This window comes from Neolamprologus multifasciatus, chromosome 20 (genome assembly GCF_963576455.1).
Source record: "Neolamprologus multifasciatus chromosome 20, fNeoMul1.2, whole genome shotgun sequence".
In the NCBI taxonomy this organism is placed as follows: Eukaryota; Metazoa; Chordata; class Actinopteri; order Cichliformes; family Cichlidae; genus Neolamprologus; species Neolamprologus multifasciatus.
The window spans coordinates 16,093,628-16,108,564 of NC_140458.1; the positions used below are offsets into that span (position 1 = coordinate 16,093,628).

The window sequence follows — 14,937 nt, forward strand, 5'->3', positions numbered from 1 at the left end:
ATGTAATGCCATCTTTGTGCAAACTGTCATTTGGTAGCTCTCCCTTAATTGCTGGTCATTGATGAGCAACATATCGCTGCGGCTATCTGTCCTCCATATATACAATTACATAAACATACAGACACCTTTTAAGGCCTTCTCCTCTGATCAGGTGTCCATCTATCATTTACCTGGATCACTGTCGCCAAACCATCTGTTTCATAATACATGTAAGCGAATGATCCCAACGTGCTTAAGATACTTTTTTAAAATTATCTGTGTAATTTCTGTTCATATTTAAATTAAGAGGGGGTGGCAGTAAAAACTCTATGACGGAGATGTCATCAAGTACACTGTCAAACGATTGCACTGTACAGACTCGTGTACTTGACTACTGAGAAACTGCTTTCACGTCAGACTTACCTGCGCATTTCATTTACTGCTAAGCTGCTTAGCGGCTCTTATTTATCCAAAGTGCAACACCTGAGCACAGACCCGGGCTGTTAAACAAGTATGAGTCAATGCCGAGGTCAGACAGACTGTCCAAATTCTCCCAAACAATCTGCAACTACCTGTTTAAAATTGACTTAGAATTTTCTATTCTAAGTCTATTCTTGAGATATTCTTATTTTCTGTTAATAGTTAATCTTTCAAATGACAAGAGATAATGCCTAGATATCTCACCTCATCTTTCATCTGTATATTACATATTGACTGCAGGAGACACTCATGTAGAGCTAGTATCTCACATTTATTTTTATTATTATTATTATTATTCAGCTGTAAACCTGACGTGTTTCATAATCGCCTTGGCTATGTTAATCATCATGCTCTTCAGCAGTCGTCAGGACGCGGGGAACACAGATGAGAAATTAAAATGGAGCCACAAAGGAAGGAAAACAAGACACCTGAACATGGAAACACAAGACCTTCACAATAAAACACGAAACGGTGAACGTATATAATACAATATAAAACAGAGTGAAATTTGGAAACATGACACTTTTCATTTCAATACGTAAATTTAAAAAAACAAAAAAAACAAACAAAAACCCTCAAACCACATTTAAATTACAGGCAAGACGATGTAAAAACAGCTGTTTGTTTGTTTTAAACAAACTACTGCCATCTTAGGGAAGAATAAAATCACTGCATCAAAAAACCCAAGCAAAAAGAAGAAAAAAAAAGAACAGATTAAATCAAAGCCAGCTGTCCAGCCACTCCAAGTCTTCCCCTTCACCACCATAAGATTTGTGAGTTACTCCGTAGTCCCAAAACAACTCCTCACCAACTGTGATGTCCTTCAGGGCAATGAAAAGTATTGTCTCCTAAGGTCTTGCAGGGAAGTTCATTGTAAACTTCTGGGGCTTGATGTTGGGATTTTTCCAGGATTGGTTCATTTGCATTCCATAGGTTTCAATGTCGGGATGACAGGCATAGGGGAATGCAGTGGCATCGATGCACATACCTCAGTCACACTCGTCCCTGAAGAAGAACAGATACCCCGACTGGGGCCTCCGTTTCCCTTCTGCTTCACTGATGTATGTCCCGTGGAAATCGCACACAACATCCCCTTTGCAGAAAGGCATAAGTGCGATCACACCTGTAAGTTGAAAGAGACCATCGGTCATGACAGGGCTCTTAGAAACGTTCATTTGCAATTTAAAGACCGTGTAGTCTAAATGATGTGTGCATTTGACCTTTGCCCTTCCATTCCCCAAAGTCTTGCAAAGCCAGGCCCTTCCACTTCTGCTCTGCAATCGAAGACATGAGGGACTCGTTGTCTTGTATACTGGGTTGCGGAGCAATCCAGGCCTGCAAGATGGCATTGACAGTGGGCTTGTTGGTGTGCCATTTCTCCTTGTCCAAAGCCATCTGTACTCGTGCAGGTTTAGGTGGGTTACCTCTTCTGGCAATTGACTGACCTGCTCAAGTGGTCCCAAGAAATAATGCAAGTGATTAGTGCAGCTTAAAAATGAAGAATCAACCATATGCATTGTCAGAAAATGCCAAAATCACATATTTGTACCTTGAAAAATTGCTTATATTTATAATTGAGCTATCTGTGTATATTTGATAGGTGGTTCTCAAATTGTGGTACGCGTTTCACTATGTGGAATCCATCTAGTGGTATGCGGGAAGTCTCCCAAAAATTTCTAAGATGAAATAATATATCATGTAATGATTGAGGGATTTCTGAAAAATTAAAAACATACTGTCCTGCTATCACTTCTGACATAAAGGAAGACGGGAAACTAAACAGCAATGACGTTTGTAAGGTTATTGAAGTTGGGTTAGCTAGTATACAGGGTGGGCCATTTATATGGATACACCGTAATAACAAGGGAATGGTTGGTGATATTACAGTCCTGTCTGTGGCACATTAGTATATGTGAGGGGGCAAACTCCTCAAGATGGGTGGTGACCATGGTGGCCATTTAGAAGTCGGCCATCTTGGATACAACTTTTGTTTTTTCAATAGGAAGAGGGCCATGTGACACATCAAACTTATTGGTAATGTCACAAGAAAAACAATGGTGTGCTTGGTTTCAACTTTATTCTTTGAGTTAACTATGAGTTATTTACAAGTTTCTCTTTGTTCACAGCCATAAAGCCGAAGAGGTTAACGCGTGAGGAGCGGATCAAAATTGTGTTGATATCTGGTGAAGGCAGTAACCGGGTCATTGCAGCAGATTTCAATGACACCCTACGGCACCACCCATCTCCCATGCTACAGTTAGCAAACTGCTAGCTAAGTTTTGTGAAACTGGTTCAGTGTTGGATTTGCCAAAATGTGGACGCAGAAAACTGTCACTAATGAAGAAACATCAGTGGCTGTCCTAGCTTCATTCAGCAAGAGCCCACAGCGTAGCACTCGCCGCATGTCACTGGAGAGTGGCATTAGTCGAACATCCCTTCAGTGGATATTAGCTATTCACAAATGGCACCCTTACAAACTCCAGCTACTGCAGCATCTCAACGAGGATGACCCAAATCGGCGCACAGAATTTGCAGAATGGACAAAACAAAAATTGGAACAGGACACTCGGTTCACGCAGAAGATTTTGTTCAGTGATGAGGCAAACTTTTATGTGAGTGGGGAAGTTAACAAACAAAACTACCACTATTGGTCTGACACTAACCCACATTGGATGGATCCCTCCAAGACTGTTGGACCAACAAAAGTGATGGTTTGGTGTGGTATATGGGGTACAACAATAGCGGGTCCATTCTTCATCAATGGAAACCCCAAGGCCACTGAATATTTGAAATTGCTACATGATGATGTGTTTCCCTCTTTATGCACTGGAGCTGGCACGTTCCCTGAGTTTTTCCAGCAAGATGGTGCACCACCACATTATGGGTGCCAGGTCCGAGCATACCTAGATGAACAGTTTCCTGGAAAGTGGACTGGTCATCGTGGGCCAGTTGAATGGCCCCCAAGGTCTCCCGATCTGACCCCCTTAGACTTTTATCTTTGTGGTCATCTGAAGGCAATTGTCTATGGTGTGAAGATATGAGATGTGCAGCACCTGAAACTACGGATACTGGATGCCTGTGCTGGTATTTCTCCTGTGGTGTTGCTATCAGTGTGTGAAGAGTGGGAGAAGAGGGTTGCATTGACAATCCAATGGGCAGCACATTGAAGACATTTTATAAGTGGTGAACTAATGAAATAATAAAGTTACGTTGAAACCAAGCACACCATTGTTTTTCTTGTGACATTAGCAATAAGTTTGATGTGTCACATGGCCCTCTTCCTATGGAAAAAGCAAAAGTTGTATCCAAGATGGCCGACTTCTAAATGGCCACCATGGTCACCACCCATCTTGAGGAGTTTGCCCCCTCACATATACTAATGTGCCACAGACAGGACTTTAATATCACCAACCATTCCCATGTTATTACGGTGTGTCCATATAAATGGCCCACCCTGTAATGATGTACTACGTGGTTGCTAGCTACAGAGCTATATAAACACACTGAAGCTAGAGGATGAAAGCTAACTTTTTTTGAAAAACACACTGAGTTAACGTGAGGGTTTCTGGTGGTTAGGGACAAATGCAATCTCATGGCAGGATTCTTTAAACGGACCAAACTTCATTGAGAAGAACAGCTGAGATAATCCATCCATAAACTTGGTTAGTCATTAATATACTGAAAAATTGGGTGGGTTGTACTTACATCTATTGTATTATTTAATTAGTTCAGTCTGCTACTTGTTGTCTCTACACAAGTGTAACCCACATAATTTTCTTAGAGATTATTAAAGTATTTTCATTCTGAAATACACACAAAACAAACAAATCAATGCAACAGAAAAGGCTCCATTAACATGACATGCCCAGGCCTTACCGAGAATGTACCCAACCCTTTTCTTCAGCTGAATATCCCTCCATTTCTTGTAGTGGCACCTGTGCTGTGGAAAGCCAGCCTGTACACACTGGCGTTTGGATGGTGGCTCTCCATTCAGGGTGACCGGAAAGGCCTGGAGGAAGGCATCCCATTCTTGGAGTGGCAGGTGCGTAGATGATGCGCTACACGAAAGGTGTAGAGGAGGGGGATGGAAATCTATCAAAAGTTTTTAAATGTGGAAACTTGTACCACAGGTTGACTTGTGGTAGTGTGTGATTTTCTTTTTTTTTTTTTTTTTTAAATTTAAAAAAAGTGTACCTGGCCTGTCCTGGTGTCTGTAGTCCTCCTACTGAGCTTGATGCTGACTCAGCCATGGCATCCTCGGGTTCAGTGCTCAGGTATCTGTGGTTTTTAATGCATGCAAATGAATTAGAGCCAGGAGAGATGAAAAAGCCAAAATACAAGGGGCGAACATCTGACATACAGCAACATATGTGGTTGACTGTTATGAGTACAGGGTTAGGGTTTCTCTATCAGATCAAAGAAACAATCTTTCTTAATATGCTTTTGATCCAGTTATGTCAAGCACTCACCTTGCTCTCCGGCGTTGTACATCTAATGCTGGGTTGGACAGTGGGACCCCACATTCTCCTAGAAAGAACTTGCCCCTGTCATCGCTGCAGCAATTTGATTTTGCAAGGACACTGCACGGATGTTCTTAAAATAGCAGTCCAACAACTCCAGAGGGGGGGGCTTAAAGAAATACGGACTTACATCAACTGTCATTTCACTTATCGTGCACTTTTATTGTTGGCGGCGCACTTACACAAAGTTCTTGAACAGCATTTGCTGTCAGTCCATGTTGTAGAATCAGGATGGCCTCGCAGTACTGTCTGAAGGTAGTCATTGCAAATGTGGGGATGCAATCACCGCCTGAAAGTCTTGCGTGGAAATATTCAATGCCCTTCTTGGCCACGGCAAGAATTTCCTTCTTATCAGCCTTATTGCAAATGTGACCGAGGTAAAACATTATTGAAAGTGTGTATGTGTCATCCAATATGTGGAAGTGGCAATAAGGTCATCATACCTCGCTGTTGGCACGACTGTCGGGCACGCTTGGGGACTGTCAGTGATGATAAAGCCACGTGTTTGAAGGTGAGTGCAGAGTTTAATGCAAGATTCTTAATCCTTGCAGTACTCCTGGAGCTCTGAGAAGTTCCAGACTACCTTCAGTAGAAAACAGCTTCTGTGAAGCAAAGCTTCTTCCTCACATTCCTGTGGTGTGCAGTCTTTCAAGCACACTCTGCTCAGGTGTATGCGAATGGACTGTTGGGGCTTTTTACAAAGCAGGAAATAGACAATGTTTCTCTCCATCTTGTTTGCACTGTAAGTACAAAGAGTGAGAGAGAAAATCTCTTCATATCACTTTGTTTTCTCATACTGTCAAAATAAACTAAACAAAGAACAACAACAAAACATCCACACACAAACTTTGCTTCCACCCCCCCCCCCCCCCAAAAAAAAAAACTTAAAGAAAAGTGATTTAAAAATGAGGAGAATGGCACATGCAAGTTTTACATGTTCAACCACTTAAAAGCCCAACAAACAGTCCTTACATTAAAATTGAACCGTTATCTTCTGTTGTCGTCTTTCTCTCTCTCATTCAGTGTTCTGCGGAAACAGAGTGGCAATTAACCTTAGCATATCACAAGTTGGCTACTTGTATGCTACATGTATAACAGAAAGACATGAATTTTTCACATGGAAATTTTCTTTATTCTGATTTTTTTGTGTTGTCTAAGAAGTGCGTCCATTGTAAAAAATATTATGTATGCTAGGAAATTAAGTTTGTTTCAGGGTACCAAATCTGTCCTCCTGTGATTTCACACTAAGGACGAGAGAACAAACTGCTTCATTTCCAATCTCCTACATAGATTTTCCCAAAAGACCTGAAAATTTCCCTGATTCTTACAGTGCAGGAATGATATAGATAGGCTGCCGACCCCTGATGATATGGTATTTTTCTTTCTTCCACTTTTTGCACTAACATTTGCTCATGATGTCACAAAACACAACCCCACAATAACAAATATCTCATGTTCACCATACAGATGGACAACTGTTGACCTTGTAAAAAAAAAAAATTTCTATAATTCATTTTCTTCACTTAACAGCTGTTTTTAAAAAAAAAACTGTTGCTATGTCATGACATTTGTAAATATGTGTGAATGTGAGAGTGAATGAATAGTGGCATTGTAAAGCGCTTTGGCGGTTTCATGCGGCGAGTGCTATGCATAACAGCATAGCACTCGCCGCATGTCACTGGAGAGTGGCATTAGTCGAACATCCCTTCGGTGGATATTAGCTACTGTAGGAATCTTTAGCTGTTTTAGAGTTGAGAAATGTGTTAACATAGAATCTAGAATTATTGTAGAGACACTGACACTGCCCTCAATGTAATAAAGGCCTGATTGTGTCATGAACTTAGGAGTAGATTTTAGGAGGCCCTCCCCAGTTGGACTGTGAAACTAAGACAAAGGGGAGTAAATGCTGAGTGGAAATTCCCCAGAGGATATCTGGGTGGGGGTCTCAACATTTGTAACTGGATAACTGTGGTCTGGAAGGGAGATGGGTTTTTATGACCTAGGGAGTCACCTACACCCACAGTGCTTTAACTGTTACGCACCCGCACCCACACGCACACTCACTCACATGCACTCACACATACAGGTACGCACATACATTCACTCACGTGCGCTCACATAGGCATACGGGTACGCGCACATACAGGCACTCACGTGCTCGTGCATACACACAGACACAGAGTTTGGAGCACACCATGGGGGTTTTATGATGGGGTCGCCTCTATAAAGCTGGCTGTAACTAACAAAGGGGTGAAGATTTTGCAGAGGGACACACCGGCCTCGTCTTCCCTTCTAGAAGTGCATGCTTAAATGAAGATGAATAAAAGGCTACTGAGTTCCGGTGCCGTCTCTGGAAGTTTCGACGAATAAAAGAACCGGGGTAAAACTGATTTCACAACACTACTCACAAATGGCACCCTTACAAACTCCAGCTACTGCAGCATTTCAACGAGGATGACCCAGATCGGCGCACAGAATTTGCAGAATGGACAAAACAAAAATTGGAACAGGACACTCGGTTCACGCAGAAGATTTTGTTCAGTGATGAGGCAAACTTTTATGTGAATGGTGAAGTTAACAAACAAAACCACCGCTATTGGTCTGACACTAACCCACATTGGATGGATCCCTCCAAGACTGTTGAAACAACAAAAGTGATGGTTTGGTGTGGTATATGGGGTACAACGATAGTGGGTCCATTCTTCATCAATGGAAACCTCAAGGCCACTGGATATTTGAAATTGCTACATGATGATGCGTTTCCCTCTTCATGCACTGAAACTGGCACGTTCCCTGAGTTTTTCCAGCAAGATGGTACACCACCACATTATGGGTGCCAGGTCCAAGCATTCCTAGATGAACAGTTTCCTGGAAAGTGGATTGGTCGTCGTGGGCCAATTGAATGACCCCCAAGGTCTCCCAATCTGACCCCCATAGACTTTTATCTTTGTGGTCATCTGAAGGCAATTGTCTATGGTGTGAAGATACGATATGTGCAGCACCTGAAACTACGGATACTGGATGCCTGTGCTGGCATTTCTCCTGCGGTGTTGCTATCAGTGTGTGAAGAGTGGGAGAAGAGGGTTGCATTGACAATCCAATGTAATGGGCAGCACATTGAACACATTTTATAAGTGGTCAGAAACTTGTAAATAACTCATGAAAGAATAACGTTACGTTGAAACCAAGCACACCATTGTTTTTCTTGTGACATTACCAATAAGTTTGATGTGTCACATGGCCCTCTTCCTATTGAAAAAACAAAAGTTGTATCCAAGATGGCCGAATTTAAATGGCCACCACCCATCTTGAGGAGTTTGCCCCTTCACATATACTAATGTGCCACAAACAGGACTTTAATATCACCAACCATTCCCATTTTATTACGGTGTATCCATATAAATGGCCCACCCTGTACAATGAGTATTGTGATGAGACGTGAAGGTAAAATACACCGATGACTTGACAGCAAAATAAAGGAAGAAAAAAAAAGGTCTGAAATACAGGCAGTAGGTGATGGAAATTGGAAACATACAGGGAAACAGCTAAATGAAATGAAAATAATGACATCACAGTAGCAGAGTAAAATTAAACACTAAGAACAAAGAAGCACAGGACTTTCAAAGTAAAACAGCAAGCTTAACAACATGCAGACATGACACGAACCAACAAGGGAGGCTTGACAACATGAAACACACAGACAAGAAATACATGTCATACTAACTCAGAGGACAAGAACCGGCTTACACAATGGGATATAGATGATAACATTAACTAACACTCAAGTAGTTTCCTTCAGGATAAATAAAGTATTATCAATCAAGTAATTCCTAACTGACATTACCAACACAGGACTTAACATATTTTTAATATAATATGAGAATTCAAAAAATACAAGATTAATTCTAATTCAAAGACAAAGCTTTATGCTAAATGTTCAGACATCGTAGCTGACATATGCATATACACTTACTGGACACTTTATTAGTTACACCTAAAAGACTGCTCGTTAACACAAATACCTAATCATGTGCCATTCACATGGCAGACATGCATTGCGGCATGTAGACAAGGTCAAAATGAAGTTCGGAGGTTGTCATTGAGCATCAGCATGGGAAAAAAGTAGACTGAATTGAATTTGAGCGTAGCATTGTTGTTACTTGCAGATAGGCTGGGCTGAGCATTTGTGGAACTAATGATCAACTGAGATTTTCGCAAACATCTCACAACAAAATGGTTGCAAAAACTCAATTAATTTAGTGAGTGGCAGTTCTCTGGGACAAACTGTCTAGCTGATACATACCAGAGAATGCATTGACTGCTACAGCTGGTAGGAGGACTACATAAACACAACATAACTGACCATGTACAACCAGGGATGGCAATAGAGCATCTCTCAACAAGAATTGAGGAAGTTCAAAAGAAAAATTGAAGTCCATGGATGGTTACATACTCAGAACATAAAATATTGAAAGCTGAAATCTTAGAAACGTTTACTCTTACACCAGCTAATTAGTTATGTAGTTAACATCATTGCCATATGGTAATTACTGTAAATAATTGTGATATGTATATTTGATCATATAATTTATCATAATTTGTGATCCAAGAGCTGGTCTTTATTGCTTCAGATTCTACATGCCTTTTATTCAAAAACTAACATTATATTTATTTCAGTCATGCTCTTACACATACCTTCAATACGTAGGCACCACATGAAGTTGCATCCTGTTGAATAGGATGAGGCAGTGTGTCACATGCCCATCTTGATGCATTAAGCCCTCTGTGTCTCATGAAAAATCTGAAAGACATATGTAGTAAGGATTCATAAGTTGTTCAGTATAAACAATTTACATGTTAAACCTAGACATGTAAGGTGTGTGTGGGGTACTGGTACAAGCCAGGGGAAGGACATCCAGCAGACATCTTGGCCAAATTAGAAAAACAAAACAAAACACCAGTGTTGTTGACCAGAAGGTGGAAACTGTGCTACAGTTGGGTAAACACAGAGGAAGAGAGGGGGAATATATGTTCCAGGGAAGTGTGCCAGTGGGGCAATAACAGAAAGACATGCAATACGGTGGGGGTCAGAATAGGGAATTTCAATGTACGCAGTATGATTGGTAAAGAGAAAGACAGTGGGATTACATCACTGATTGTGTCAAAACCCATTCTTCTTCGCCATGTTGATGTTTGGTTCTAGGTTTACAGATAACGTTAGGCAGGAATCTCCACTGAGTCATGTTCACAGATGACATTGTGATCGGTTGTGAGAATAGAAATTAAAAATCCACCAAATTTTAATGTTTTAAAAGACAGCCTGGAGGGGTGGAGGTATGCCCTGGAGAGAAGACGAATAAGTTCAGTGGCAGTAAGACAAAATTTTCATGTGTGAATGACTGACCACAGAGGTAGCGATGGAGAGTTATGAATTTAACTTGGGGTTAAACATCCAAAGCAACAGACAATGCAGAAGAGAGGTAAAGAAGCGAATGCAGAGGGTTGGTGTGACAGAAAAATATGTAGGGATAGTATGAGATATAGGCAGATGATCCAAAGTGTTGACCCCCACATGAATAAGCTGAAAGAATAACAAGATAAAAATTAGTGTGTTAACACATAAACTTTACTTCTAAAAAATAACATTAAAATTTCAAGCATAAACGGTTATATCAAATGTATAAATACTGCAAATAAAGGAAGAATGACATTTGAGAATAATAAAATAACAACTCTGTCAAGGAAGCAGCTGTGTGTAGGCAGGCAAGGACCCGAACGCTGGACTCACAACACACGGGGTAAACTTTAAAACACATCTTTATTAACTGAAAGGCAAGCGGCGATCCAATAACTTCACTGGGATGAACTAAAGTGTAAGGAAAAAAACCTCAGGAAAGCAAAGAATCACGGGCCCAGAGTTAATTCATGTACATGGGCGAATCCTGTGCAGGAAAAGCACCCAGGCATCTGGTCAGACTTTATTATATACTGCCTTACTCACGTAACACTCATGGGTGGAGTACAAGTTAGGAAAAAAACAACTTCTTATCTGCTGATTGCATACGAGGCTGTACAGGATGCAGCCTTGCAAGACGAAGATGGACAAGTTGATTAACGATCTTGTAGTGGGTTAGAACAATACATGTGGGTGTTGTCTAAACTTGAGCAACTTCCTCATGTGATCACTTTGTTGCAGCTAAAGAATTTGCTGACACGCTATGTACAGGCATTACTGTGCAATTCAAATAAAGCTAAACATAAACAATTATCACAGTTGAATAAAGATAATAAAGTAATATAATTCAAAATCTTTCAACATAAAGCTAAGACACAGGGAAAACACGAGGAAACGCTCGCATCAATGACGCCACACAGAACAGAGAGAGATCCAGACATAAATACACAGAAGGTAATGAGGGACGTGTGAACGTACGGGGACTACAGATGGAAACAATTACACATAACAAGACAGGGAGGACACTGAAATAAAAATATTGACCCAAGACTGGGACCTTAAAGTTAACACAGGACGAAAACCGAGAGGAAATTACTAAATAAAACACCCAAAATATGACACTTTTCTCTATAGAATAAACTAAGCGTAACAAAGTGAGCTTTGAACATAAACCATAATACAAAATCCCAGGGACACAAGACAACTCAAAACACTGGGTCGAGAGACCCAGGATCCCGACAAACTGCGTTTTAGATTAAATGAGGCATAACTTACAAATGTAATTACATAAGTCATTTTGAAATACTGTATACACAGAAGGTGCAGTGCTCCGAAACAGAAAAAGTTGAGTTTTCTAATTGACAGATTTATGTTATTTATGTTATATTTTAAAAAATGATTGTCTTTGAGCTTATAACTTCTACATCAAAGTCTTAAAAATAAATGGAATGTGTCAGGTTGTGTATTTTTGGCAACATCGAGCAGCTCCTAAATGTCAGATGAGGATGCATTAGACAGATTATTTTAAAGATCATTGCAACTACTACAATTTTATGGTAACTTAAAATGACAATTTCTGAGTTTTAAATGTTTTTCTTCTACTGGGTTTACATTGTGTTAACATATATTCAGAGACAAATTTCCCTTGAAATGTCCTGGCATTGTTTGACTCTCCTTTGGCTTTCACCAAGTGGATCGAGAAACACGCTTCTCTTTTCTCCAGGTTTGATCACCTAAATGTTGAAGTACTAGAGTTTTACTGTACTTCAACATTTAGTACTAGAGTACAGTCTTGGTTGAATTTGCTTACCAAGACTGTCAGATAAGCATTAATAACCTGGAATTACAACAACAGACTCACAATAATTGATTTACATTTTTAAATAAATTAAAGAAAGTTAGTTATGCTACAAACAATTTTTGTAGGAAAAAGTGAGCATAAAAACAAAAAGAAAGAAATGTCACTTTACCTCACTTTCTAGTTACCTTTGTGGAGCTGTTGTCACGGTTGGCGATGGCCAACCGTGGGGATGAGAGAAATGAGGACCCAAAATGCCGGACTTGATGAAGGCAGTGCGTTTATTTACAGTGGTGTAGATCCAAACAACAATAAATCCCCAGTGCGATCCCAACTCCCGTTCCGTGTCTTCTCCCTACTCCCGTGCTCCGTGCTCAGTCTCCGTTCCCTGTGTACCGTCTGTGTGCTGCTTCCTGGTTCCCACAAATTAGTGATGGGCAGATGAAGCTTCATGAAGCACTGAAGCTTTTCATCCAATTGGTTCACCCCAGCACAAAGCTTCTTGAAGCTTCATTTGCTCTAGTAGGACACCTACTGGACGTAAAAATATTAGTTGGCATGAATTTGAAGAGTGTGGCCTTTTGCACACAGCCTGTAAATGTCAACAACAAAAGGAGTGTGTAAAACATGTATATTGTAGTGATGGCAGTATACTGTGTATATTTATGCTGGCAGTATGGAAAATGATCATTTGGAAATGCTTAAAATGGAAATGATCATTTACTGTGAGGTGAGGTGTGGTTGGGGTGTGGACAGTGGTTGTGCTTTTGTAACGTTCAGGTATGGACAGCTACACACTGAGGCTTTGAGCCTCAGTCCTGCCCACATTTTATTCTGTAAAAACTAAATTTTCACTGCTTTTATGACCTTTTTAGTGGGGAGAACATAGCTAGGATTTAATGATTTAACAAATCTTTTAAATCCTTTGTCCTCCACAATGCTAAATGGCTGGGAGTCCTCAATCACCATGCTAACCAGGTCTTCATCTATTTGAGATTGTTCTCCTGAGGAAAGACAACAAAAACAAAGCACAAATATAAATATCACACACGTCACTTATTGCATTGTATAATATTGTTATATCATTTAGTAACATTACTGCATGCTATATTATCATGGCATTTGATGGTTCACCTGGTCTTGCTCCACAATCGGTGTTCCCCCTAATCTCATGCAAAGCTCTGTAGTGCCTAAGCATGGATGAGGTGTTGTTGTTATATCCCAGCTCCCTGGCACATAGCAAACACTTCAACTTGTACAAAAGTAAAGACAGCTTAACATATGTTTTATTGCACCATCAGTATTATGAAAATACATCTTCTGTAGAAATTTACATAACTTGTTGGGAGGAATAAAATCAAAATGTTCCCACACAGGGGAGGACATCCTCCTCTTCTTAGCTGGCTCCATTCTCTCCTGACTTTCTCTCCTCACTCTCATAAACCTCCTAACTCTCTCCAAACTGTCTCTAACTCTCACTAACCGCAACTCTCCATCAAACACCTACATTTCTGAATGAAGTCTGAGGGGTTCATATCGCTGTCATATCTCGCGGCAAAGTTTGAACCGCTTCATGAACCAGTCACGTGGTACAGCCGGGCAGCGAGGCTTCGGACGTCATCATTTTCAGCTCCTCCCATAAATGAAGCAAGCCTCGATACGCGCTTCGCGGAAACGTCCCCTCAATTACTCGACACACGCTTCGAAGCCTCGATACAGAACGTCACATCACTACCACAAATCCTCCTGGGGAAACATGCATACAAAGGCAGCCGTGAGTACTTAGCATACCGGCAAACTGGCACTAACCTTGCACATATTACTAAGACTGACGAGAAGTTACTCAACAATCAGCCACACTGTTTTGTAGCTCCTCTGACGAGGCTTGATCGGTGCCAGGTGTGTGTGGAGATTCTTGGGTTGACCGGTCAGCTGGCAGGGCCACACCACCCAGGCCTGAAAGTGCCAGTCACGGCCGCACCCTCACACATACGCTCACACCCATACACACCTGCCAGTACACAAGGAACACTGTCATGGCCCCTGTGCCTGCTCAGCTGACTCAGTTTGGCCACAAGTGTTTTCTTGTGTGTTGCGCCTGCCTGCCTGCCTGCCTGCCTCCCTGCCTCCCTCTCTCTCTCTCTCTCTCTCTCTCTCTCTCTCTCTCTCTCTCTCTCTCTCTCTCTCTCTCTCTCTCTCTCTCTCTCTCTCTCTCTCTGTCTCCTCCCGCGCTCTGCGCTCTACCGGGGCGGAGTCTTGGCGACTCCGGCCCCTGCCTTTGACACCTGCAAACGATCATCTAATCATCACAATAACTACTTAAGGCGGCCGCTGGGAATGCATCATCGCTGGAGTTTCATTCGTGCCGTGACTTACCTGTGCTTTTCTCCCTGTGTCAGACCCAACCTTCCAGCGTGAGGACCGCCGCTACGGTGAGCGTAAGAGCCAGAGTACAAGAGCTAAACCTGAGCGTTCTGAGGAGGATCGTTGTACATAGCCCCCTATGTTTCCCTCGCCATGCCTGTGTTTCCCGGAGATCCCTACCTGCGACCTTCACCTGTATATAGCTGCACGTAGTGTCTGCTTATTAATAAATTGTGAACTTTTGAGACAGTCTGCCTCCGAGTCTCTGCTGAGCCTGACAAACACCGGACAGGAGCAGTGCAGAAGACACAACCCTCACATAATAATAATAATAATAATTG

At 41.4% G+C, this 14,937-nt stretch overlaps 1 protein-coding gene across 2 annotated transcripts; it reads right to left on the reverse strand.

Annotated features, from left to right (window-relative positions):
- Positions 1-65: 65 nt before the first annotated feature.
- LOC146494692 (uncharacterized) lies at positions 66-5,507 on the reverse strand. 2 transcript variants are annotated; one of them, XM_085146384.1, is made up of 5 exons: positions 4,929-5,507; positions 4,654-4,737; positions 4,336-4,517; positions 1,680-1,904; positions 66-1,582 (listed from the first exon to the last, which is right to left on the reverse strand). In XM_085146384.1, the coding sequence occupies exons 2-5, from the start codon at positions 4,707-4,709 to the stop codon at positions 1,449-1,451; spliced, it is 597 nt and encodes a 198-aa protein (XP_085002510.1). In that variant the 5' UTR covers positions 4,710-4,737; positions 4,929-5,507; the 3' UTR covers positions 66-1,448. The 2 variants fall into 2 exon arrangements, with proteins under 2 accessions (XP_085002510.1, XP_085002509.1); XM_085146383.1 differs by having other exon boundaries at positions 4,654-5,507.
- Between the last annotated feature and the right edge of the window lie 9,430 nt (positions 5,508-14,937).

Bases quoted from the DNA above. Each gene is read 5' to 3' on its own strand.
- LOC146494692 (XM_085146383.1), bottom strand. From the start codon at position 4,817: ATGTCAGATGTTCGCCCCTTGTATTTTGGCTTTTTCATCTCTCCTGGC. The intron at 4,518-4,653 runs GTACACTTTTTT...CCTTTCGTGTAG, and splicing joins CAGACACCAGGACAGGCCAG to CGCATCATCTACGCACCTGC. The intron at 1,905-4,335 runs GTAAGGCCTGGG...CCACTTGAGCAG, and splicing joins AAGGGTTGGGTACATTCTCG to GTCAGTCAATTGCCAGAAGA.